This window comes from Drosophila bipectinata, chromosome 3L (assembly GCF_030179905.1).
Source record: "Drosophila bipectinata strain 14024-0381.07 chromosome 3L, DbipHiC1v2, whole genome shotgun sequence".
In the NCBI taxonomy this organism is placed as follows: domain Eukaryota; kingdom Metazoa; phylum Arthropoda; class Insecta; order Diptera; family Drosophilidae; genus Drosophila; species Drosophila bipectinata.
The window spans coordinates 8,320,974-8,346,657 of record NC_091738.1 but is presented as its reverse complement, the minus strand read 5'-3'; the positions used below and the strand labels follow the sequence as shown (position 1 = coordinate 8,346,657).

At 40.8% G+C, this 25,684-nt stretch overlaps 4 protein-coding genes across 12 annotated transcripts in view; 2 read left to right on the top strand and 2 right to left on the bottom strand.

Moving 5' to 3' along the window:
* Positions 1-25,684, top strand: part of LOC108133850 (COMM domain-containing protein 4) — a 203,038-nt gene that overhangs the window by 42,570 nt on the left and 134,784 nt on the right. The gene's annotated exons all lie outside the window — the stretch shown is intronic.
* On the bottom strand, positions 16,697-22,651 carry stwl (stonewall). Its single transcript, XM_017254048.3, has 2 exons — positions 22,288-22,651; positions 16,697-19,529 (listed from the first exon to the last, which is right to left on the bottom strand). Exons 1-2 carry the CDS (start codon positions 22,430-22,432, stop codon positions 16,828-16,830), a joined length of 2,847 nt encoding a protein of 948 aa, XP_017109537.2. The 5' UTR covers positions 22,433-22,651; the 3' UTR covers positions 16,697-16,827.
* LOC108133905 (uncharacterized) lies at positions 23,016-24,922 on the top strand. 2 transcript variants are annotated; one of them, XM_070279494.1, is made up of 4 exons: positions 23,016-23,496; positions 23,656-23,838; positions 23,904-24,295; positions 24,427-24,922. In XM_070279494.1, exons 2-4 carry the CDS (start codon positions 23,661-23,663, stop codon positions 24,724-24,726), a joined length of 870 nt encoding a protein of 289 aa, XP_070135595.1. In that variant the 5' UTR covers positions 23,016-23,496; positions 23,656-23,660; the 3' UTR covers positions 24,727-24,922. The 2 variants fall into 2 exon arrangements, with proteins under 2 accessions (XP_070135595.1, XP_017109494.2); XM_017254005.3 differs by having other exon boundaries at positions 23,020-23,496; positions 24,382-24,922.
* The window catches only part of bbg (big bang), a 108,507-nt gene continuing 107,738 nt past the window's right edge, over positions 24,916-25,684 (bottom strand). For all 8 annotated transcript variants that reach the window (XM_017253998.3, XM_070279490.1, XM_017253999.3 and 5 more), the window contains one exon: positions 24,916-25,638. In XM_017253998.3, the coding sequence (XP_017109487.2) occupies positions 25,490-25,638 (149 nt within the window). In that variant the 3' untranslated portion in view covers positions 24,916-25,489. The remainder of the gene's footprint in view (positions 25,639-25,684) is intronic.

Sequence of the window (25,684 nt, the reverse complement as noted above, 5' to 3'; positions counted from 1 at the left end):
TGCTCCTTCCGATGGCCATAGCTCTGCCAATTCGTATCCGATCAGAAAATAAAGTACCATTCAGTAATCAGCGAACCCAGGAGCGACTTTCCTCATTCATTGAAAGTTGCCTGAATAGGCTTTTAAAATTTTTCAAATTTTTTCCTAGGGGTACCCCTATAAAATTGTGGGTTTTCCCGATTTTCCCACTTTTGCTTCTTACGATGGCCATAGCTCTGCCAATTCGTATCCGATCAGGAAATAAAGTACCATTCAGTAATCAGCGAACCCAGGAGCGACTTTCCTCATTCAAAGCATTGCCTAAATATTCTTTTAACATTTGTCGAATTTTTTCCTAGGGGTACCCCTTTAAAATTGTGGGATTTCCCGATTTCCCCACTTTTGCTCCTTCCGATGGCCATAGCTCTGCCAAATTGTATCCGAACAGGAAATAAAGTACCATTCAGTAATCAGCGAACCCAGGAGCGAATTTCCTTATTCAAAGCATTGCCTAAATATGCTTTTGAAATTTTTCGAATTTTTTCCTAGGGGTACCCCTATAAAATTGTGGGTTTTCCCGATTTCCCCACTTTTGCTCCTTCCGATGGCCATAGCTCTGTCAATTCGTATCCGATCAGAAAATAAAGTACCATTCAGTAATCAGCGAACCCAGGAGCGACTTTCCTTATTCAAAGCATTGCCAAAATATGCTTTTGAAATTTTTCGAATTTTTTCCTAGGGGTACCCCTATAAAATTGTGGGTTTTCCCGATTTCCCCACTTTTGCTCCTTCCGATGGCCATAGCTCTGCCAATTCGTATCCGATCAGGAAATAAAGTACCATTTAGTAATCAGCGAACCCAGGAGCGACTTTCCTTATTCAAAGCATTGCCTAAATATGCTTTTGAAATTTTTCGAATTTTTTCCTAGGGGTATCAAATACCCCCTATAAAATTGTGGGTTTTCCCGATTTCCCCACTTTTGCTCCTTCCGATGGCCATAGCTCTGCCAATTCGTATCCGATCAGGAAATAAAGTACCATTTAGTAATCAGCGAACCCAGGAACGACTTTCCTCATTCAAAGCATTGCCTAAATATGCTTTTGAAATTTTTCGAATTTTTACCTAGGGGTACCCCTATAAAATTGTGGGTTTTCCCGATTTCCCCACTTTTGCTCCTTCCGATGGGCATAGCTCTGCCAATTCGTATCCGATCAGGAAATAAAGTACCATTTAGTAATCAGCGAACCCAGGAACGACTTTCCTCATTCAAAGCATTGCCTAAATATGCTTTTGAAATTTTTCGAATTTTTTGCTAGGGGTACCCCTATAAAATTGTGGGTTTTCCTCATTTCCCCACTTTTGCTCCTTCCGATGGCCATAGCTCTGCCAAATTGTATCCGACCAGGAAATAAAGTACCATTCAGTAATCAGCGAACCCAGGAGCGACTTTCCTCATTCAAAGCATTGCCTAAATATGCTTTTGAAATTTTTCGAATTTTTTCCTAGGGGTACCCCTATAAAATTGTGGGTTTTCCCGATTTCCCCACTTTTGCTCCTTCCGATGGGCATAGCTCTGCCAATTCGTATCCGATCAGGAAATAAAGTACCATTTAGTAATCAGCGAACCCAGGAACGACTTTCCTCATTCAAAGCATTGCCAAAATATGCTTTTGAAATTTTTCGAATTTTTTCCTAGGGGTACCCCTATAAAATTGTGGGTTTTCCCGATTTCCCCACTTTTGCTCCTTCCGATGGCCATAGCTCTGCCAATTCGTATCCGATCAGGAAATAAAGTACCATTTAGTAATCAGCGAACCCAGGAGCAACTTTCCTTATTCAAAGCATTGCCCAAAATATGCTTTTGAAATTTTTCGAATTTTTTCCTAGGGGTATCAAATACCCCCTATAAAATTGTGGGTTTTCCCGATTTCCCCACTTTTGCTCCTTCCGATGGCCATAGCTCTGCCAATTCGTATCCGATCAGGAAATAAAGTACCATTTAGTAATCAGCGAACCCAGGAACGACTTTCCTCATTCAAAGCATTGCCTAAATATGCTTTTGAAATTTTTCGAATTTTTACCTAGGGGTACCCCTATAAAATTGTGGGTTTTCCCGATTTCCCCACTTTTGCTCCTTCCGATGGGCATAGCTCTGCCAATTCGTATCCGATCAGGAAATAAAGTACCATTTAGTAATCAGCGAACCCAGGAACGACTTTCCTCATTCAAAGCATTGCCTAAATATGCTTTTGAAATTTTTCGAATTTTTTGCTAGGGGTACCCCTATAAAATTGTGGGTTTTCCTCATTTCCCCACTTTTGCTCCTTCCGATGGCCATAGCTCTGCCAAATTGTATCCGACCAGGAAATAAAGTACCATTCAGTAATCAGCGAACCCAGGAGCGACTTTCCTCATTCAAAGCATTGCCTAAATATGCTTTTGAAATTTTTCGAATTTTTTCCTAGGGGTACCCCTATAAAATTGTGGGTTTTCCCGATTTCCCCACTTTTGCTCCTTCCGATGGCCATAGCTCTGCCAATTCGTATCCGATCAGGAAATAAAGTACCATTCAGTAATCAGCGAACCCAGGAGCGACTTTCCTCATTCAAAGCATTGCCTAAATATTCTTTTAACATTTTTCGAATTTTTTCCTAGGGGTACCCCTATAAAATTGTGGGTTTTCCCGATTTCCCCACTTTTGCTCCTTCCGATGGCCATAGCTCTGCCAAATTGTATCCGACCAGGAAATAAAGTACCATTCAGTAATCAGCGAACCCAGGAGCGACTTTCCTCATTCAAAGCATTGCCTAAATATGCTTTTGAAATTTTTCGAATTTTTTCCTAGGGGTACCCCTATAAAATTGTGGGTTTTCCCGATTTCCCCACTTTTGCTCCTTCCGATGGCCATAGCTCTGCCAATTCGTATCCGATCAGAAAATAAAGTACCATTCAGTAATAAGCGAACCCAGGAGCGACTTTCCTCATTCTAAGCATTGCCTGAATATGCTTTTGAAATTTTTCGAATTTTTTCCTAGGGGTACCCCTATAAAATTGTGGGTTTTCCCGATTTCCCCACTTTTGCTCCTTCCGATGGCCATAGCTCTGCCAAATTGTATCCGACCAGGAAATAAAGTACCATTCAGTAATCAGCGAACCCAGGAGCGACTTTCCTCATTCAAAGCATTGCCTAAATATGCTTTTGAAATTTTTAGAATTTTTTCCTAGGGGTACCCCTATAAAATTGTGGGTTTTCCCGATTTCCCCACTTTTGCTCCTTCCGATGGCCATAGCTCTGCCAATTCGTATCCGATCAGGAAATAAAGTACCATTTAGTAATCAGCGAACCCAGGAGCAACTTTCCTTATTCAAAGCATTGCCCAAAATATGCTTTTGAAATTTTTCGAATTTTTTCCTAGGGGTATCAAATACCCCCTATAAAATTGTGGGTTTTCCCGATTTCCCCACTTTTGCTCCTTCCGATGGCCATAGCTCTGCCAATTCGTATCCGATCAGGAAATAAAGTACCATTTAGTAATCAGCGAACCCAGGAACGACTTTCCTCATTCAAAGCATTGCCTAAATATGCTTTTGAAATTTTTCGAATTTTTACCTAGGGGTACCCCTATAAAATTGTGGGTTTTCCCGATTTCCCCACTTTTGCTCCTTCCGATGGGCATAGCTCTGCCAATTCGTATCCGATCAGGAAATAAAGTACCATTTAGTAATCAGCGAACCCAGGAACGACTTTCCTCATTCAAAGCATTGCCTAAATATGCTTTTGAAATTTTTCGAATTTTTTGCTAGGGGTACCCCTATAAAATTGTGGGTTTTCCTCATTTCCCCACTTTTGCTCCTTCCGATGGCCATAGCTCTGCCAAATTGTATCCGACCAGGAAATAAAGTACCATTCAGTAATCAGCGAACCCAGGAGCGACTTTCCTCATTCAAAGCATTGCCTAAATATGCTTTTGAAATTTTTCGAATTTTTTCCTAGGGGTACCCCTATAAAATTGTGGGTTTTCCCGATTTCCCCACTTTTGCTCCTTCCGATGGCCATAGCTCTGCCAATTCGTATCCGATCAGGAAATAAAGTACCATTCAGTAATCAGCGAACCCAGGAGCGACTTTCCTCATTCAAAGCATTGCCTAAATATTCTTTTAACATTTTTCGAATTTTTTCCTAGGGGTACCCCTATAAAATTGTGGGTTTTCCCGATTTCCCCACTTTTGCTCCTTCCGATGGCCATAGCTCTGCCAAATTGTATCCGACCAGGAAATAAAGTACCATTCAGTAATCAGCGAACCCAGGAGCGACTTTCCTCATTCAAAGCATTGCCTAAATATGCTTTTGAAATTTTTCGAATTTTTTCCTAGGGGTACCCCTATAAAATTGTGGGTTTTCCCGATTTCCCCACTTTTGCTCCTTCCGATGGCCATAGCTCTGCCAATTCGTATCCGATCAGAAAATAAAGTACCATTCAGTAATAAGCGAACCCAGGAGCGACTTTCCTCATTCTAAGCATTGCCTGAATATGCTTTTGAAATTTTTCGAATTTTTTCCTAGGGGTACCCCTATAAAATTGTGGGTTTTCCCGATTTCCCCACTTTTGCTCCTTCCGATGGCCATAGCTCTGCCAATTCGTATCCGATCAGGAAATAAAGTACCATTTAGTAATCAGCGAACCCAGGAACGACTTTCCTCATTCAAAGCATTGCCTAAATATGCTTTTGAAATTTTTCGAATTTTTACCTAGGGGTACCCCTATAAAATTGTGGGTTTTCCCGATTTCCCCACTTTTGCTCCTTCCGATGGGCATAGCTCTGCCAATTCGTATCCGATCAGGAAATAAAGTACCATTTAGTAATCAGCGAACCCAGGAACGACTTTCCTCATTCAAAGCATTGCCTAAATATGCTTTTGAAATTTTTCGAATTTTTTCCTAGGGGTACCCCTATAAAATTGTGGGTTTTCCCGATTTCCCCACTTTTGCTCCTTCCGATGGCCATAGCTCTGCCAATTCGTATCCGATCAGGAAATAAAGTACCATTCAGTAATCAGCGAACCCAGGAGCGACTTTCCTCATTCAAAGCATTGCCTAAATATTCTTTTAACATTTTTCGAATTTTTTCCTAGGGGTACCCCTATAAAATTGTGGGTTTTCCCGATTTCCCCACTTTTGCTCCATCCGATGGCCATAGCTCTGCCAAATTGTATCCGACCAGGAAATAAAGTACCATTCAGTAATCAGCGAACCCAGGAGCGACTTTCCTCATTCAAAGCATTGCCTAAATATGCTTTTGAAATTTTTCGAATTTTTTCCTAGGGGTACCCCTATAAAATTGTGGGTTTTCCCGATTTCCCCACTTTTGCTCCTTCCGATGGCCATAGCTCTGCCAATTCGTATCCGATCAGAAAATAAAGTACCATTCAGTAATAAGCGAACCCAGGAGCGACTTTCCTCATTCTAAGCATTGCCTGAATATGCTTTTGAAATTTTTCGAATTTTTTCCTAGGGTACCCCTATAAAATTGTGGGTTTTCCCGATTTCCCCACTTTTGCTCCTTCCGATGGCCATAGCTCTGCCAATTCGTATCCGATCAGGAAATAAAGTACCATTTAGTAATCAGCGAACCCAGGAGCGACTTTCCTTATTCAAAGCATTGCCTAAATATGCTTTTGAAATTTTTCGAATTTTTTCCTAGGGGTACCCCTATAAAATTGTGGGTTTTCCTCATTTCCCCACTTTTGCTCCTTCCGATGGCCATAGCTCTGCCAATTCGTATCCGATCAGAAAATAAAGTACCATTCAGTAATCAGCGAACCCAGGAGCTACTTTCCTCATTCAAAGCATTGCCTAAATATGCTTTTGAAATTTTTCGAATTTTTTCCTAGGGGTACCCCTATAAAATTGTGGGTTTTCCCGATTTCCCCACTTTTGCTCCTTCCGATGGCCATAGCTCTGCCAATTCGTATCCGATCAGAAAATAAAGTACCATTCAGTAATCAGCGAACCCAGGAGCGACTTCCCTCATTCAAAGCATTGCCTAAATATGCTTTTGAAATTTTTCGAATTTTTTCCTAGGGGTACCCCTATAAAATTGTGGGTTTTCCCGATTTCCCCACTTTTGCTCCTTCCGATGGCCATAGCTCTGCCAATTCGTATCCGATCAGGAAATAAAGTACCATTCAGTAATCAGCAAACCCAGGAGCGACTTTCCTCATTCATTGAAAGTTGCTGAATAGGCTTTTAAAATTTTTCAAATTTTTTCCTAGGGGTACCCCTATAAAATTGTGGGTTTTCCCGATTTTCCCACTTTTGCTTCTTACGATGGCCATAGCTCTGCCAATTCGTATCCGATCAGGAAATAAAGTACCATTCAGTAATCAGCGAACCCAGGAGCGACTTTCCTCATTCAAAGCATTGCCTAAATATTCTTTTAACATTTTTCGAATTTTTTCCTAGGGGTACCCCTTTAAAATTGTGGGATTTCCCGATTTCCCCACTTTTGCTCCTTCCGATGGCCATAGCTCTGCCAAATTGTATCCGAACAGGAAATAAAGTACCATTCAGTAATCAGCGAACCCAGGAGCGACTTTCCTCATTCAAAGCATTGCCTAAATATGCTTTTGAAATTTTTCGAATTTTTTCCTAGGGGTACCCCTATAAAATTGTGGGTTTTCCCGATTTCCCCACTTTTGCTCCTTCCGATGGCCATAGCTCTGCCAATTCGTATCCGATCAGGAAATAAAGTACCATTCAGTAATCAGCGAACCCAGGAGCGACTTTCCTCATTCAAAGCATTGTCTAAATATTCGTTTGACATTTTTCGAATTTTTTCCTAGGGGTACCCCTATAAAATTGTGGGTTTTCCCGATTTTCCCACTTTTGCTCCTTCCGATGGCCATAGCTCTGCCAATTCGTATCCGATCAGGAAATAAAGTACCATTTAGTAATCAGCGAACCCAGGAACGACTTTCCTCATTCAAAGCATTGCCAAAATATGCTTTTGAAATTTTTCGAATTTTTTCCTAGGGGTACCCCTATAAAATTGTGGGTTTTCCCGATTTCCCCACTTTTGCTCCTTCCGATGGCCATAGCTCTGCCAATTCGTATCCGATCAGGAAATAAAGTACCATTTAGTAATCAGCGAACCCAGGAGCGACTTTCCTTATTCAAAGCATTGCCTAAATATGCTTTTGAAATTTTTCGAATTTTTTCCTAGGGGTACCCCTATAAAATTGTGGGTTTTCCTCATTTCCCCACTTTTGCTCCTTCCGATGGCTATAGCTCTGCCAATTCGTATCCGATCAGGAAATAAAGTACCATTCAGTAATCAGCGAACCCAGGAGCGACTTTCCTCATTCAAAGCATTGCCTGAATATGCTTTTGAAATTTTTGTATTTTTTTCTTAGGGGTACCCCTATAAAATTGTGGGTTTTCCCTATTTCCCCACTTTTGCTCCTTCCGATGGCCATAGCTCTGCCAATTCGTATCCGATCAGAAAATAAAGTACCATTCAGTAATCAGCGAACCCAGGAGCGACTTTCGTCATTCAAAGCATTGCCTGAATATGCTTTTGAAATTTTTCGAATTTTTTCCTAGGGGTACCCCTATAAAATTGTGGGTTTTCCCGATTTCCCCACTTTTTCTCCTTCCGATGGCCATAGTTCTGCCAATTCGTATCCGATCAGGAAATAAAGTACCATTCAGTAATCAGCGAACCTAGGAGCGACTTTCCTCATTCAAAGCATTGCCTAAATATGCTTTTGAAATTTTTGGATTTTTTTCTTAGGGGTACCCTTATGAAATTGTGGGTTTTCCCGATTTCCCCACTTTTGCTCCTTCCGATGGCCATAGCTCTGCCAATTCGTATCCGATCAGGAAATAAAGTACCATTCAGTAATCAGCGAACCCAGGAGCGACTTTCCTCATTCAAAGCATTGCCTGAATATGCTTTTGAAATTTTTGTATTTTTTTCTTAGGGGTACCCCTATAAAATTGTGGGTTTTCCCTATTTCCCCACTTTTGCTCCTTCCGATGGCCATAGCTCTGCCAATTCGTATCCGATCAGAAAATAAAGTACCATTCAGTAATCAGCGAACCCAGGAGCGACTTTCGTCATTCAAAGCATTGCCTGAATATGCTTTTGAAATTTTTCGAATTTTTTCCTAGGGGTACCCCTATAAAATTGTGGGTTTTCCCGATTTCCCCACTTTTTCTCCTTCCGATGGCCATAGTTCTGCCAATTCGTATCCGATCAGGAAATAAAGTACCATTCAGTAATCAGCGAACCTAGGAGCGACTTTCCTCATTCAAAGCATTGCCTAAATATGCTTTTGAAATTTTTGGATTTTTTTCTTAGGGGTACCCTTATGAAATTGTGGGTTTTCCCGATTTCCCCACTTTTGCTCCTTCCGATGGCCATAGCTCTGCCAATTCGTATCCGATCAGGAAATAAAGTACCATTCAGTAATCAGCGAACCCAGGAGCGACTTTCCTCATTCAAAGCATTGCCTGAATATGCTTTTGAAATTTTTGTATTTTTTTCTTAGGGGTACCCCTATAAAATTGTGGGTTTTCCCTATTTCCCCACTTTTGCTCCTTCCGATGGCCATAGCTCTGCCAATTCGTATCCGATCAGAAAATAAAGTACCATTCAGTAATCAGCGAACCCAGGAGCGACTTTCGTCATTCAAAGCATTGCCTGAATATGCTTTTGAAATTTTTCGAATTTTTTCCTAGGGGTACCCCTATAAAATTGTGGGTTTTCCCGATTTCCCCACTTTTTCTCCTTCCGATGGCCATAGTTCTGCCAATTCGTATCCGATCAGGAAATAAAGTACCATTCAGTAATCAGCGAACCCAGGGGCGACTTTCCTCATTCAAAGCATTGCCTGAATATGCTTTTGAAATTTTTCGAATTTTTTCCTAGGGGTACCCCTATAAAATTGTGGGTTATCCCGATTTCCCCACTTTTGCTCCTTCCGATGGCCATAGCTCTGCCAAATTGTATCAGACCAGGAAATAAAGTACCATTCAGTAATCAGCGAACCCAAGAGCGACTTTCCTTATTCAAAGCATTGCCTGAATATGCTTTTGAAATTTTTCGAATTTTTTCCTAGGGGTACCTTTATGAAATTGTGGGTTTTCCCGATTTCCCCACTTTTGCTCCTTCCGATGGCCATAGCTCTGCCAATTCGTATCCGATCAGGAAATAAAGTACAAAGTACAGAATTGGCAGAGCTATGGCCATCGGAAGGAGCAAAAGTGGGAAAATCGGGAAAACCCACAATTTTATAGGGGTACCCCTAAGACAAAAATCCAAAAATTTCAAAAGCATATTCAGGCAATGCTTTGAATGAGGAAAGTCGCTCCTGGGTTCGCTGATTACTGAATGGTACTTTATTTCCTGATCGGATACGAATTGGCAGAGCTATGGCCATCGGAAGGAGCAAAAGTGGGGAAATCGGGATAACCCACAATTTTATAGGGGTACCCCTAGGAAAAAATTCGAAAAATTTCAAAAGCATATTCAGGCAATGCTTTGAATGAGGAAAGTCGCCCCTGGGTTCGCTGATTACTGAATGGTACTTTATTTCCTGATCGGATACGAATTGGCAGAACTATGGCCATGGGAAGGAGAAAAAGTGGGGAAATCGGGAAAACCCACAATTTTATAGGGGTACCCCTAGGAAAAAATTCGAAAAATTTCAAAAGCATATTCAGGCAATGCTTTGAATGACGAAAGTCGCTCCTGGGTTCGCTGATTACTGAATGGTACTTTATTTTCTGATCGGATACGAATTGGCAGAGCTATGGCCATCGGAAGGAGCAAAAGTGGGGAAATCGGGAAAACCCACAATTTTATAGGGGTACCCCTAAGAAAAAAATCCAAAAATTTTAAAAGCATATTTAGGCAATGCTTTGAATGAGAAAAGTCGCTCCTGGGTTCGCTGATTACTGAATGGTACTTTATTTCCTGATCGGATACGAATTGGCAGAGCTATGGCCATCGGAAGGAGCAAAAGTGGGGAAATCGGGAAAACCCACAATTTTATAGGGGTATACCTAAGAAAAAAATCCAAAAATTTCAAAAGCATATTTAGGCAATGCTTTGAAAGAGGAAAGCGCTCCTGGGTTCGCTGATTACTGAATGGAACTTTATTTCCTGATCGGATAGGAATTGGCAGAGCTATGGCATCGGAAGGAGCAGAAGTGGGGAAATCAGGAAAACCCACAATTTTATAGGGGTACCCCTAAGAAAAAAATCCAAAAATTTCAAAAGCATATTTAGGCAATGCTTTGAATGAGAAAAGTCGCTCCTGGGTTCGCTGATTACTGAATGGTACTTTATATTCTGATCGGATACGAATTGGCAGAGCTATGGCCATCGGAAGGAGCAAGAGTGGGGAAATCGGGAAAACCCACAATTTTATAGGGGTACCCCTAAGAAAAAAATCCAAAAATTTCAAAAGCATATTTAGGCAATGCTTTGAAAGAGGAAAGCGCTCCTGGGTTCGCTGATTACTGAATGGAACTTTATTTCCTGATCGGATAGGAATTGGCAGAGCTATGGCCATCGGAAGGAGCAAAAGTGGGGAAATAGGGAAAACCCACAATTTTATAGGGGTACCCCTAAGAAAAAAATACAAAAATTTCAAAAGCATATTCAGGCAATGCTTTGAATGAGGAAAGTCGCTCCTGGGTTCGCTGATTACTGAATGGTACTTTATTTCCTGATCGGATACGAATTGGCAGAGCTATGGCCATCGGAAGGAGCAAAAGTGGGGAAATCGGGAAAACCCACAATTTCATAAGGGTACCCCTAAGAAAAAAATCCAAAAATTTCAAAAGCATATTTAGGCAATGCTTTGAATGAGGAAAGTCGCTCCTGGGTTCGCTGATTACTGAATGGTACTTTATTTCCTGATCGGATACGAATTGGCAGAGCTATGGCCATCGGAAGGAGCAAAAGTGGGAAAATCGGGAAAACCCACAATTTTATAGGGGTACCCCTAGGAAAAAATTCGAAAAATTTCAAACGAATATTTAGGCAATGCTTTGAATGAGGAAAGTCGCTCCTGGGTTCGCTGATTACTGAATGGTACTTTATTTTCTGATCGGATACGAATTGGCAGAACTATGGCCATCGGAAGGAGCAAAAGTGGGAAAATCGGGAAAACCCACAATTTTATAGGGGTACCCCTAGGAAAAAATTCGACAAATGTTAAAAGAATATTTAGGCAATGCTTTGAATGAGGAAAGTCGCTCCTGGGTTCGCTGATTACTGAATGGTACTTTATTTCCTGATCGGATACGAATTGGCAGAGCTATGGCCATCGGAAGGAGCAAAAGTGGGAAAATCGGGAAAACCCACAATTTTATAGGGGTACCCCTAGGAAAAAATTCGAAAAATTTCAAACGAATATTTAGGCAATGCTTTGAATGAGGAAAGTCGCTCCTGGGTTCGCTGATTACTGAATGGTACTTTATTTCCTGATCGGATACGAATTGGCAGAGCTATGGCCATCGGAAGGAGCAAAAGTGGGAAAATCGGGAAAACCCACAATTTTATAGGGGTACCCCTAGGAAAAAATTCGAAAAATTTCAAACGAATATTTAGGCAATGCTTTGAATGAGGAAAGTCGCTCCTGGGTTCGCTGATTACTGAATGGTACTTTATTTTCTGATCGGATACGAATTGGCAGAACTATGGCCATCGGAAGGAGCAAAAGTGGGAAAATCGGGAAAACCCACAATTTTATAGGGGTACCCCTAGGAAAAAATTCGAAAAATGTCAAACGAATATTTAGGCAATGCTTTGAATGAGGAAAGTCGCTCCTGGGTTCGCTGATTACTGAATGGTACTTTATTTCCTGATCGGATACGAATTGGCAGAGCTATGGCCATCGGAAGGAGCAAAAGTGGGAAAATCGGGAAAACCCACAATTTTATAGGGGTACCCCTAGGAAAAAATTCGAAAAATTTCAAACGAATATTTAGGCAATGCTTTGAATGGGGAAAGTCGCTCCTGGGTTCGCTGATTACTGAATGGTACTTTATTTCCTGATCGGATACGAATTGGCAGAGCTATGGCCATCGGAAGGAGCAAAAGTGGGAAAATCGGGAAAACCCACAATTTTATAGGGGTACCCCTAGGAAAAAATTCGAAAAATTTCAAACGAATATTTAGGCAATGCTTTGAATGAGGAAAGTCGCTCCTGGGTTCGCTGATTACTGAATGGTACTTTATTTTCTGATCGGATACGAATTGGCAGAACTATGGCCATCGGAAGGAGCAAAAGTGGGAAAATCGGGAAAACCCACAATTTTATAGGGGTACCCCTAGGAAAAAATTCGAAAAATTTCAAACGAATATTTAGGCAATGCTTTGAATGAGGAAAGTCGCTCCTGGGTTCGCTGATTACTGAATGGTACTTTATTTTCTGATCGGATACGAATTGGCAGAACTATGGCCATCGGAAGGAGCAAAAGTGGGAAAATCGGGAAAACCCACAATTTTATAGGGGTACCCCTAGGAAAAAATTCGAAAAATTTCAAACGAATATTTAGGCAATGCTTTGAATAAGGAAAGTCGCTCCTGGGTTCGCTGATTACTGAATGGTACTTTATTTCCTGATCGGATACGAATTGGCAGAGCTATAGCCATCGGAAGGAGCAAAAGTGGGGAAATGAGGAAAACCCACAATTTTATAGGGGTACCCCTAGGAAAAAATTCGAAAAATTTCAAAAGCATATTTAGGCAATGCTTTGAATGAGGAAAGTCGCTCCTGGGTTCGCTGATTACTGAATGGTACTTTATTTCCTGGTCGGATACAATTTGGCAGAGCTATGGCCATCGGAAGGAGCAAAAGTGGGGAAATCGGGAAAACCCACAATTTTAAAGGGGTACCCCTAGGAAAAAATTCGAAAAATGTTAAAAGAATATTTAGGCAATGCTTTGAATGAGGAAAGTCGCTCCTGGGTTCGCTGATTACTGAATGGTACTTTATTTCCTGATCGGATACGAATTGGCAGAGCTATGGCCATCGTAAGAAGCAAAAGTGGGAAAATCGGGAAAACCCACAATTTGATAGGGGTACCCCTAGAAAAAAATTCGAAAAATTTCAAACGAATATTTAGACAATGCTTTGAATGAGGAAAGTCGCTCCTGGGTTCGCTGATTACTGAATGGTACTTTATTTCCTGCTCGGATACGAATTGGCAGAGCTATGGCCATCGGAAGGAGCAAAAGTGGGGAAATCGGGAAAACCCACAATTTTATAGGGGTACCCCTAAAAAAAAATCCAAAAATTTCAAAAGCATATTTAGGCAATGCTTTGAAAGAGGAAAGCGCTCCTGGGTTCGCTGATTACTGAATGGAACTTTATTTCCTGATCGGATAGGAATTGGCAGAGCTATGGCCATCGGAAGGAGCAAAAGTGGGGAAATAGGGAAAACCCACAATTTTATAGGGGTACCCCTAAGAAAAAAATACAAAAATTTCAAAAGCATATTCAGGCAATGCTTTGAATGAGGAAAGTCGCTCCTGGGTTCGCTGATTACTAAATGGTACTTTATTTCCTGATCGGATACGAATTGGCAGAGCTATGGCCATCGGAAGGAGCAAAAGTGGGGAAATGAGGAAAACCCACAATTTTATAGGGGTACCCCTAGGAAAAAATTCGAAAAATTTCAAAAGCATATTTAGGCAATGCTTTGAATGAGGAAAGTCGCTCCTGGGTTCGCTGATTACTGAATGGTACTTTATTTCCTGGTCGGATACAATTTGGCAGAGCTATGGCCATCGGAAGGAGCAAAAGTGGGGAAATCGGGAAAACCCACAATTTTAAAGGGGTACCCCTAGGAAAAAATTCGAAAAATGTTAAAAGAATATTTAGGCAATGCTTTGAATGAGGAAAGTCGCTCCTGGGTTCGCTGATTACTGAATGGTACTTTATTTCCTGATCGGATACGAATTGGCAGAGCTATGGCCATCGTAAGAAGCAAAAGTGGGAAAATCGGGAAAACCCACAATTTGATAGGGGTACCCCTAGAAAAAAATTCGAAAAATTTCAAACGAATATTTAGACAATGCTTTGAATGAGGAAAGTCGCTCCTGGGTTCGCTGATTACTGAATGGTACTTTATTTCCTGCTCGGATACGAATTGGCAGAGCTATGGCCATCGGAAGGAGCAAAAGTGGGGAAATCGGGAAAACCCACAATTTTATAGGGGTACCCCTAAAAAAAAATCCAAAAATTTCAAAAGCATATTTAGGCAATGCTTTGAAAGAGGAAAGCGCTCCTGGGTTCGCTGATTACTGAATGGAACTTTATTTCCTGATCGGATAGGAATTGGCAGAGCTATGGCCATCGGAAGGAGCAAAAGTGGGGAAATAGGGAAAACCCACAATTTTATAGGGGTACCCCTAAGAAAAAAATACAAAAATTTCAAAAGCATATTCAGGCAATGCTTTGAATGAGGAAAGTCGCTCCTGGGTTCGCTGATTACTAAATGGTACTTACTACCATTACTACCATTACTAATGGTTATTTCCTGATCGGATACGAATTGGCAGAGCTATGGCCATCGGAAGGAGCAAAAGTGGGGAAATCGGGAAAACCCACAATTTCATAAGGGTGCCCCTAAGAAAAAAATCCAAAAATTTCAAAAGCATATTTAGGCAATGCTTTGAATGAGGAAAGTCGCTCCTGGGTTCGCTGATTACTGAATGGTACTTTATTTCCTGATCGGATACGAATTGGCAGAACTATGGCCATCGGAAGGAGCTAAAGTGGGGAAATCGGGAAAACCCACAATTTTATAGGGGTACCCCTAGGAAAAAATTCGAAAAATTTCAAACGAATATTTAGGCAATGCTTTGAATGAGGAAAGTCGCTCCTGGGTTCGCTGATTACTGAATGGTACTTTATTTCCTGATCGGATACGAATTGGCAGAACTATAGCCATCGGAAGGAGCAAATGTGGGGAAATGAGGAAAACCCACAATTTTATAGGGGTACCCCTAGGAAAAAATTCGAAAAATTTCAAAAGCATATTTAGGCAATGCTTTGAATGAGGAAAGTCGCTCCTGGGTTCGCTGATTACTGAATGGTACTTTATTTCCTGGTCGGATACAATTTGGCAGAGCTATGGCCATCGGAAGGAGCAAAAGTGGGGAAATCGGGAAAACGCACAATTTTAAAGGGGTACCCCTAGGAAAAAATTCGAAAAATTTTAAAAGAATATTTAGGCAATGCTTTGAATGAGGAAAGTCGCTCTTGGGTTCGCTGATTACTGAAAGGTACTTTATTTCCTGATCGGATACGAATTGGCAGAGCTATAGCCATCGGAAGGAGCAAAAGTGGGGAAATGAGGAAAACCCACAATTTTATAGGGGTACCCCTAGGAAAAAATTCGAAAAATTTCAAACGAATATTTAGACAATGCTTTGAATGAGGAAAGTCGCTCCTGGGTTCGCTGATTACTGAATGGTACTTTATTTTCTGATCGGATACGAATTGGCAGAACTATGGCCATCGGAAGGAGCAAAAGTGGGAAAATCGGGAAAACCCACAATTTTATAGGGGTACCCCTAGGAAAAAATTCGAAAAATTTCAAACGAATATTTAGACAATGCTTTGAATGAGGAAAGTCGCTCCTGGGTTCGCTGATTACTGAATGGTACTTTATTTTCTGATCGGATACGAATTGGCAGAACTATGGCCATCGGAAGGAGCAAAAGTGGGAAAATCGGGAAAACCCACAATTTTATAGGGGTACCCCTAGGAAAAAATTCGAAAAATTTCAAACGAATATTTAGACAATGCTTTGAATGAGGAAAGTCGCTCCTGGGTTCGCTGATTACTGAATGGTACTTTATTTCCTGATCGGATACGAATTGGCAGAGCCATCGGAAGGAGCAAAAGTGGGGAAATGAGGAAAACCCACAATTTTATAGGGGTACCCCTAGGAAAAAATTCGAAAAATTTCAAACGAATATTTAGGAAATGCTTTGAATGAGGAAAGTCGCTCCTGGGTTCGCCGATTACTGAATGGTACTTTGTTTTCTGATCGGATTCAAATTGGCAGAGCTATGGCCATCGGAAGGAGCAAAAATGGGGAAATTACGAAAACCCACAATTTTGTGGGGGTACCCCTAAGAAAAAATTCGAAAAATTAAAGACTTGTCAAACTAACTAACTTGTCAGCAAATTTACATTAACGGAGACTTTTAAAATTTAAGGTGGACCATCAATAGATGGAACATTAATGCGGAGGATCACAGGATTTTCGCCGGTTAGAGGATTTTTCATTCAGTTAGATTCCAAATCAAATTGGAAAACCACCTTTGTCTAGTTTTGCTTTCAAATAAATGTAGATAGTTCTCTTTATTTTTTTATTCAAATATGCATTAAACTATGTCTCTGAATTTAGTGTAGCCCATAAAACAATAAACATAAGATTGGAATATTTTCAAAAAAAAAATTTATTTGAATTAGCTTTTCTATAGTTGGTGGCTTATAATTAAGTTAAATGAGGATACAATTCCTAATATGAATAGGAAAGTTATAATAGAAAAAGTTGGTATTTTTTTAAAGAAAAATTCGGTATTTCTTAGATATTATGTCAAAAAATAATAGCTTTTCATCGTGATTATTAAGTTTGCCCAAATGTGTCCAGATGAAATGAGGAATTCTGCCCTCAACAATGTTTTTTTTTTTTGGAATATTAATTTTAAAGTTTAACTCGTAAGGGAATTATAAATGTAATGCAATATTTAATTTTTTCTTAGATCTTTAAGATTCGTGTTGGATATATATATTTGAGGTGGACATCTCTTTAGATGCCCAGAATGTCCTGATCGTCCAAGTGATCTAGTGGCTCCCGCTTCAGGCTGCCCAGGGAGAAATCGTCGGCAGCAATGGTGGCCGCTGTCTCTGTCGAATCACTGCGACTCTGGCGCGAACTGGTCTGCTGCTCGGTCTGCACAGTGTTCTTGGTGCTGGCCACGACCATGCTGCGTTTCATGGCCGCTTTAGGTGAGCTGACGTCTCCCACGCCCGGACTCGAAGGCACGGATGATCCAGTACTAGCCTTGCTGGCCGGCTGCACAAAGTCGTTGAAAGCGCTGCCCTGGACATTGGTGATCTGTGGGGTCTTTGTCGGAGCCGACGATCCGCTGATGGGCGAAAGTTGCTTATTAATGCCGGATACACTTCCGCCAAGTGGCTTCCGCACCAGCAAACTGTTCCCATTGGGTGAGCCCAGTTGTCCAGAGTAGCGGGGTCGCTGCGATGGCGGCACCATTCCCTGGGTGGGAGCTATGAGGCGACGCTTCAGAATGGCAGCCTCCATGGGGTTTAGGTTGGAGTTGAGAGAACTCGCGTTGGCGGGCATCTGGCCACTAGGTGGCACCGGAGGAGTATTGCCGCAAACGGAGTAGCGGCGAGACATACGAACCTTTCCTGGCTGAGCAGCCTTAATGGCCGACACACTGGGCGGCTGGCCGAAGAAGGTGTTCATCGTAGAGCCTTGGGGTCTTACAGCCGCCACAACGGATGTTGCCCGGGGACTGACGACGGTGGGATGCACCACCTTGATGGCTCCAGATGTACCACTCTCGGAAGATTCCCTGGGGCGTAACTCGTCCAACGAAGCGCTTATATAACCATTTGGCTTGCCATTCATCTGAAGGATGCGGTAAAGCTTCTTTTCATGCCCCGGTCCGGTCATGATGGGAGTGGTCGTCACCTCTACTGACGAGCCCGGCTTAATAAGCCTCTGAACCATTTGACGGGGCATAACCCGAGTTTGGCGCGGCACTTCTGATGGTGCAGTCTTTCCGCCGGCACTGGCTGGGGATGCGCTTGGAGATGGCTCTCGAGGTGACGGCTGCCTAGAAGTCACCTTGGCCGCGCACACCAGGCTAACCAACTCCCTAACCAGTCGCAGCTCCGGATCCGAAACGTGCTCAAAGCCAGACGGAGTGTTAATGTTGAAATGCTGCAGCTCTCCGGCCTCTGGAAAGTCAGTGGCATCATCGAAGGTCTCCATGAGCGATTGGAACACCTTCTTCTTGAACATCATCTTCTGGCGAGGATTCATCTCCATCATTTGGGGTTTGATCATCTCCAGGAATTTCTCGTCAGTGTTGAGCTCCTGGCTTTCCGTTTGAGAGCTACGTTCACACCGCTTCGTCAAGGTCTTGTAGGGTTGCACCGCTAGGGGTGTTGCTGTGGAATTAATCCCGACCATTGGAGTTAAAACTGTGCCAACAGAGGTATTGGAAGCCTGGCTGTTAGGGGAACTAACAGGGGGGCTAATAGTAGTAGTTATGGGGCTGAAAGTCACCATGGTTACGTTCTCAGGTGTTTTCTGGTTAGTAGTGCTGCTGATCGACATAGAGCTTGGAGTAATGGTACCCCCACTGGTATTGGTTTTGGAAACCATTGCCGACTTCGGTTGGACTGATATAGACGGCTGGGCCGATGATGTCGGGGACTGCGATTGATGCTGGTCCATCAAATCCTTCATTCTTTGGGTCAACGGTTGCATAACCTTCTTTGGTCTACCCACGCCCCTCTTCTGTAGGACATTTTCTAAGGGCGCAGGTCGGGGGAATATGTCGTCCCGCGAGCTGGCGATCGTCTTTACCATAACTGGGCCCTGCTTGTTGGGTAGAGAGGTCCTAGGCACCGGCGACAACTTGACCGGAGATGGGGAATTCCTCTGCAAAACGCCCCCAAGCGATTTGCGGCGCTGTAAGCGAGTAAGCCGCTGGCCCATTTCCGACCTGCGGATGGGCATATCTTTTATGCTCATGGATGCTCGGATGGGACGACGTGCTCGGCGACTAGGGGACGGGAGGCTGTCATCATCACTCCCGTCGAGGGGATCCCGCGAATCGTCCATCGCAATGTTGGCCCTTTTCTTACCTATGATGAGTAAGTGTGGATCGTTGTTTTGTTTTATAAAAAATTCGGACTGACTGGCGGGAGATTCGACAGAATCGCCTTCTGATGGCTTCTCCGAGGTTGCAGTCTGCGGTTCTTGGAACGATGCTTCCGAATTAAAACCGAAGCCAGTCAACTCTGCCTCAGAGTTTTCCTCCACATTCACTTCAGCTTCGGTGTCTGAAGTTAGAAAGTTGTCGGTTGTTGTGACTGTATCGGGTTTTTCCAAAACCTTTTCAAGCGAATTTTCTTTAGCTGCCCCTTTGTCCTGGTTTTCCACAGCGGTTTTCTTCGTTTGAGAGACGACCTTCTCGCGATCTTGCCTTGACCTTATATCCTCAGGTGCCTTGTCGGCAGTTATGACATGGGCTCTATGCGTTCGATCTAAGGACGTGTCCCTGCTTTCGCTGTCCCTTTCCAAATCGCTGCCGTCGTCGGCCAGATGCAGGTGGGGGTCCAGAAATTTCAGTTCCTCCGCTAAAGGATATGATAGGCGTCGCTGTCCGTTCCGTTTCCGTTGGGAACTTAAGTTGACATAGCGTGTGTAGCTGTTCCGAAGCTGGCGCCACTGCCTCTTGCAATTGTTAACTGCAAAAAAATTAAAATAAAAACAGAAGATGAGGCAGGTACTAAAGTGGGACGGGTGTGCAGGTACAAGTAGGGCAACATCTGTTGTTGCAACCACCCCCAGCTTGGGTTGGAAAAAGTATAAGTATACCAAATCCCGGCCTCATTAGTCGGCTTATCATAAAACATGATCCAGGTAAGGTTTCCCAGCCACGGAATGTAAATCAAATAACAAATGTTTACAAAAGCCATCAAGACCGCATTAAAGTTGCAGAAAGTGTTGCATAACTTTAGGGTTGTTTGATTTTAAGTGCAAGGTTAGTTATATTTCTATTCTTCTCAAGTGACATTATTCATTTTTAGTTTTGATAAAATAAAGCCGCAATAAAAAATATTATTCGTTTTTTTATTTTAAACATTTTTTAAGTTGAATTCAAAACTAACGATTCGCTTAGTTTATTAAGCATTAATCTAAAAAAGAAAAACTTTATAAATATATTTTATTTAAGGATAAAATGGGTTTATATATTAATGAATTTGTTTTATTTAATTATTTTTTTCATATAACAAATATGTTTATTTTTATAAAATGACAAAAGTATGCAATGTTTTTTTTACACCAAATTAAATTATTTATAAACACATGCAAATGTATCAACAAAATTAAATCCAGTTGGAGTTAGAAAAAAATTGTATATTTTTTAAGTTTAATTTAATAAGGAAAATTATTTAACCTTGAATAAAGGAAAATTTTAAATCACAAAAGTTTTGTTGTCGTTTTTAAAAATTGTCCATACGGTAATTAAAATAAACATTAATTATTGTTTTAATCATTTTAATGCCGGCTTCCATTCACCTGACTGCCACAATAAAAATTCATAAGGTACAAACTAAAAATTATGTTGAGCAAAACGCGGCCTAAAATTAAGGTCATCTACACTAATCAGTGCCGTTTTATTTACAAAAAATGTCAAAGGGCTTTCGAAAAGGTCAAAATAAAAAGTGATAACACATTTTGGCAAAAACAAAAATCACACCCAAGAAAATTTCCACTAACTGGTTAGAAGTTGTGTCGAAAATGTTGCTACCTTTCAAAAAGTAATTTCTAGAATCTAAAGATGACTTCCAACTTTGCATGAAACTCGCTCGCACACACATTTGCCAATTATGCATATATATGTAAATATGTATGTATGTGTTTTTCAATAAAAATAAAGAAAATAAAGTTAGTTTCTTAGCTAACGTCCTAATTTGAGGAGTCCTAATGTTCAATTTATAGGAAGAATCACGAAATTTTTAGCTTGCAAGCTAAAAGTTCTACACAACAAAAATTTGTGCCGCTCTAAACTTTCAAGCCAATTTTCGCGGGAAAATGTATCGCGGGAATTGTATAAAAAAAATAAACCTATACATATGTACGTTGAAAGTTTACTTGTTTTAAATAATGCAATATCAAAGAAAAGGGCATAGTTACATATGTATATGTATACATTTTAAGTTTTTAATAAAATTGTACATATATTGCGTGCTCCGAATGAAATTACAACAAATGACCATGTGACTGAGACAACTTACCAGAATATTCAATAAATTATGCTGCAGATCAGCTTCTGGCCAAAACTTTAAGGAAAACCACTAAATGTAACACTCGCAAGACACTTCTGAACGTTGCAAAATTATTCCTTCTTTGACATTAACAAAATGATTCTACGAAATTCGATAGAAGCCGCTGCCTACCAAGTGTAATCGATAAATGGTGTTGATAAGACACAGGATTGCACAAGAGTAGAACAAATAATTGCAAAGTACTTTTCGTTTAAATAACGCATCAATATAAAAATACTTGTATAATAAAATTATATTGGTGGCATAAAAATTCGAGTAACTTGAAATCAATAGCCTTGCAAAAATTATTGCAGCAAACTGTCTTTTGATTATTTTATATGTTTATGTAGGATAAAAAATGAATTTTAACCTAATTTATTTAAGATAATTTATCTAACACAGGAGCTTTCATAAGTGTTAAAATTTTTTTATTTTGACTAAATATAGAAAAAGTTTGGAAACAATATTTAAAGAAAAGCTAAGCTACAAATACTAATTGGTAAGGATTTATCATAAATTTTGTTATATATTAAAAATTATAAACGAATTTCGTATTTTTTTGGAACAAATTTACCTTTTGTTTTAAGTTTATTTTTAACAGAAAAAAGGTTACTTTTAAATGTGTTTATTTATAACAAATAAGTTTATTTTTAATAGAAAAAAAACTTATCTTAAAAACAAAAATCGTAAACATGTAATAATTGCGGAATAATGAAAAATATTTTTTCTTTTATAAAATTTTATTGAGAGGAATAAAAACTAAATGCAAAACTATATATTTAAGAAATCCAATAATTTCAATTATAAAATTAATTCTAATTATAAAATTTCTATTTGAAATTGTTACATTTTTCTTTTTTTATCTTTTTCTTTTCAAAGTTAATAATGTTAACATTTAAGGAAAAAATTATTTATTCACAAGTTCAATAAGTGAGGTCATAATATTTATTCGTTATTTTCAAATGAAATGCCGTGTTTTTGCGACTGCGAACACTAGCCTCATTTGCAAACACAGCCAAATGATGGGGACTGCCAACCCTGTTGACATGCAATCGATTGGCGATGACCGATTAACGTCCCTATGCAACACGGCAAACTAAGTCGCTATCCAACACTGTTTGCAGCCGTGCAACATCGTCTCGCTCGCACCCACATGAACAAGCCCCCAACTCACCCGACTCTCCTGTTTCCGAGGCCACGATGTCCCAGGAATTCTCGCAGGGAAGTCGCTTCCTGTAATTGTCAGATGTGCGATCATACAGCGGTGGCTGCTTGGCCACGGCCCGCAGCAACAATATCTCCATATTGCTCTTGCTCATGGCCACCCGCTTCCTTTTCGATAGTTTTCGACCCGAATTTAAAGACCGACGAACGAGATTCGTGCAGCAAACACAACTCACAGCACAACAACACGCGCGTCAGCTAGAAACGAAACGCAGACAAACAGTGTTCCGTATACGCCAAACGAATGTTCGCACACATACAGAGCGACTGCGAAGAGAGCGAGAGAACGCGCTTCCAATGCGAATTGGCAGGCCAAGTTAGGGTTGGAAAAAATCGACGAGGGCTGACAACTGCTTATTATTTTCGTTAAATTTTTAAAAATAATTTCATATGACCTAATTAAAATGTCTTGTATTCATTGTATTTTATTGTATAACCACTGAGAATTTATCTTTTTGTATATAGAAGGTATGTACTAAGTTGTATTATTTTATTCAGAAATCGTATATTGAAAACTCATATTTCACGCAATCAAATTAATGTTAAAATAATTAAAATTTGTAATATATTAAAGCAATTTTTATTAAATCTTTAATTTGTTGCACCTCAAATAAATAAGAGTTGGCAGCTCCCTTAGTGATCAAAACATTCCGGATCTGGCAATACCGGCATTATCTTCGGTCAAAACCTTTCTGTGGTGCCAGGGGCGTACCGCAACATCCGCTCTCTTTAGGGGTTTCAAGCTGTACAAAAAACCTTCCCCCTTGGAATTCCCTACAGGGGTGTTGGGTCTTTGCTTAAGGTTGAGTTTGTTTTGGTCAATCAGCCTGCCACCCGGCAATGTTTACGTTTTGATTGAAAATTGCTTCATTCTCAAAAGCTTTAAAAACCAAGCAACCTCTGGCTTTTGGTTAATCGACAACCAATATTACATCTATAGCTCGTTTATTCTAGTGTTGTAACTTGAAACAGCAACACTTGTTGGCTGCAACACCAATATTGCTCAGAGAACGAACGAGTCGTGCCAAAGAGCGAGAGTAACAACAGCAACATCAGGTGGCACCGCAGCAACTTGGGACCTTAAATCAACTATAAAGCGGTGGACTTTAACTTAAATCAGTATCACGATTTAGGTGTATCTATTGACCATATAATCCAGGTAAGTGCAAACGCGAAACACTTCAGGTACCTGCAATATTAGCTGTTGTTGCAGCAGGCAAAAGCAGCAATACGTAGGCCCGCTAAACAGCTGTTGCGCGCGCAGGCGACGCGTATTTCAAGAGAAATTTCATTTTGACAAATGTCTTTGAATTTATAGGCGCCATGAACACTCGTCGCCGTCCCATGGCTCCCGTCCAGAGTACTTACGCAATAAATGCTAAGATCTGTCGACTGGTTGCCGAGCATCCGTGTCTCTATGATCGCTCAAACGAATTCTATATGCGACAATCCTCTGTTAACAAAGCCTGGAAGGATATATCGAAGAAAACCCAAAGTTCAAGTGAGTTTATTTCATTGAATGCTTTCACTATTTTGAAATTTATTAAAATTTTATATTTTATTCAGTCCAAAGCTGCAAGGAACGCTGGCGCAACATCCGCACAAGCTACGCCCGCTCCATAAAGTTGCATCATGGGGAGAATACATATTATTTGAACAACGAACTGCTGTTCCTGCAGAATCACATCACTCCAGGAGTTCCCATTCCCGTGAAAGGTCGTCGCTCAAAGGCCAGGAGACAGGAGGAGTCGGGTCACAACTGCGAATCCCCAGATCCTTTCAATCCACTCGTCGATATAAAAACTTCGCCAAGTAGTGTGGATTCGGAGCATGCGCCGAGCCAGGACAGCCAAGAGAATCCTGAGTCCGAAGAGGAGTCCGATGACGAAACGGACTCGTTTCGGCTACGAGACCAAAAGCGATTGCGTTTGTCAAGCGAGTCTAAGGAAGATGAAATGGTAAGTGAAATATACATATATGAAATGTTGTATGTAATTAGAAGAAAGAAATATAATATAAGCATAATATTATATCTCATTCAAAGACATCTCCAGCTCCTCACATCGACTTTGATGATGTATTCCTTAAGGGCTTGCTTCCTGAAATGAAGGTCATGGACTTCTACCAGAAGCTGTACTTTAAACGTCGGGTATACGAGGTTCTTTCTGAAATATTCGGTCGCGAAGACCCTCACATATCTATCCTTCAACACCAATCCTGTCCTCGTCGTCAGCCTCGTCCCGAGATGGGCGAGAAGGCCAACGAAACAACCCGTCTGCGTCGTCAGCCTCCCCCCCAGGCACCATCGAATCCTTTGCAACGCTTAGGAGTGACCCTGCAACTGCCAAAGCTGATGCCCAAGCCATCCAAAACTGCCGATGATGGCTAGACTCTTATGGAATTTATGCATCATTTTTAGGAAACCTAATTAAGTTGTTACAAACATAAATATTAAAAAATGCATGAGCATGAATCCAAAACTAGCTCATAAGAATAAACATTACTGAGGTGCATATTTATAGATTCTTGTAGATATTAAGACAAGGGAAAGCTTTGAAGGTAAGCCAAGAATTCATGGTTATTTTCAAATATATTTATTTTTAGCAAATACTTTTGTATACGTAAACATTGTTTTTGTTTTTCATTAAATAATATAATAATTAAAATAATATACATGTATAACGTTCCCGTATAATTTATGGCATAAAATATAATTGTGTTTTTTTACTTTTCATATTATTTTGTGGATTAATAAGTTGTGTGTATAAGGAAATAGCACTGCCACGAGGGCGGCCCTTAATTTTTGTAAAAGTTTAAATACGTAAATTAGTCTCGATTAGTTATATGTACAATCATCGATCAATTATAGTGTATGTATGTATATGATGGGCATCAAAACGTTGTTGTAAGAGTTTAAACAATTGCACTTTAAATTAAATATCTATCAATTAGGCATACAGTTAAAGGTTCGTTTAAATGCAAAACAATCGCTCGCAATCGCTTCTCGATCCATCGGATTGGCAAGACCCCCAAGGTTGGACCTTGGACCGGATTAGGGGCTAGACCAAGTAGTTGGCTTAATTCTAACAAAAATTGTGGCGCATTCTTCCCCTTCGTTGGCTTTGTCTTCATCGTCGATTGTCCTTTAGCTTTTAAGCAAAACAAATCTTGACCGGGCCCAGTGGCAGTTGCTTCATGTAGTTCCAGGCATCCACTCGGGTCATTCGGGAGGTGGAGGCACCATTAATGCTCAAGATTTCGTCACCGTTGCGCACCTGGTTGGTCTTTTGAGCGGCACCACCTGGTTCGGGTAGTTGCGAATGTTAATTAATCAAGCTCCTAGCTGC

What these genes read in the sequence shown, in the direction of transcription:
- stwl (XM_017254048.3), bottom strand. Translation starts at nt 22,432, where the DNA reads ATGAGCAAGAGCAATATGGAGATATTGTTGCTGCGGGCCGTGGCCAAG. An exon ending in CTCGGAAACAGGAGAGTCGG is followed by an intron (nt 19,530 to 22,287) that starts GTGAGTTGGGGG and finishes ATTTTTTTGCAG; the next exon opens with TTAACAATTGCAAGAGGCAG.
- LOC108133905 (XM_017254005.3), top strand. Translation starts at nt 23,661, where the DNA reads ATGAACACTCGTCGCCGTCCCATGGCTCCCGTCCAGAGTACTTACGCA. An exon ending in GAAGAAAACCCAAAGTTCAA is followed by an intron (nt 23,839 to 23,903) that starts GTGAGTTTATTT and finishes TATTTTATTCAG; the next exon opens with TCCAAAGCTGCAAGGAACGC. An exon ending in AGTCTAAGGAAGATGAAATG is followed by an intron (nt 24,296 to 24,381) that starts GTAAGTGAAATA and finishes TCTCATTCAAAG; the next exon opens with ACATCTCCAGCTCCTCACAT.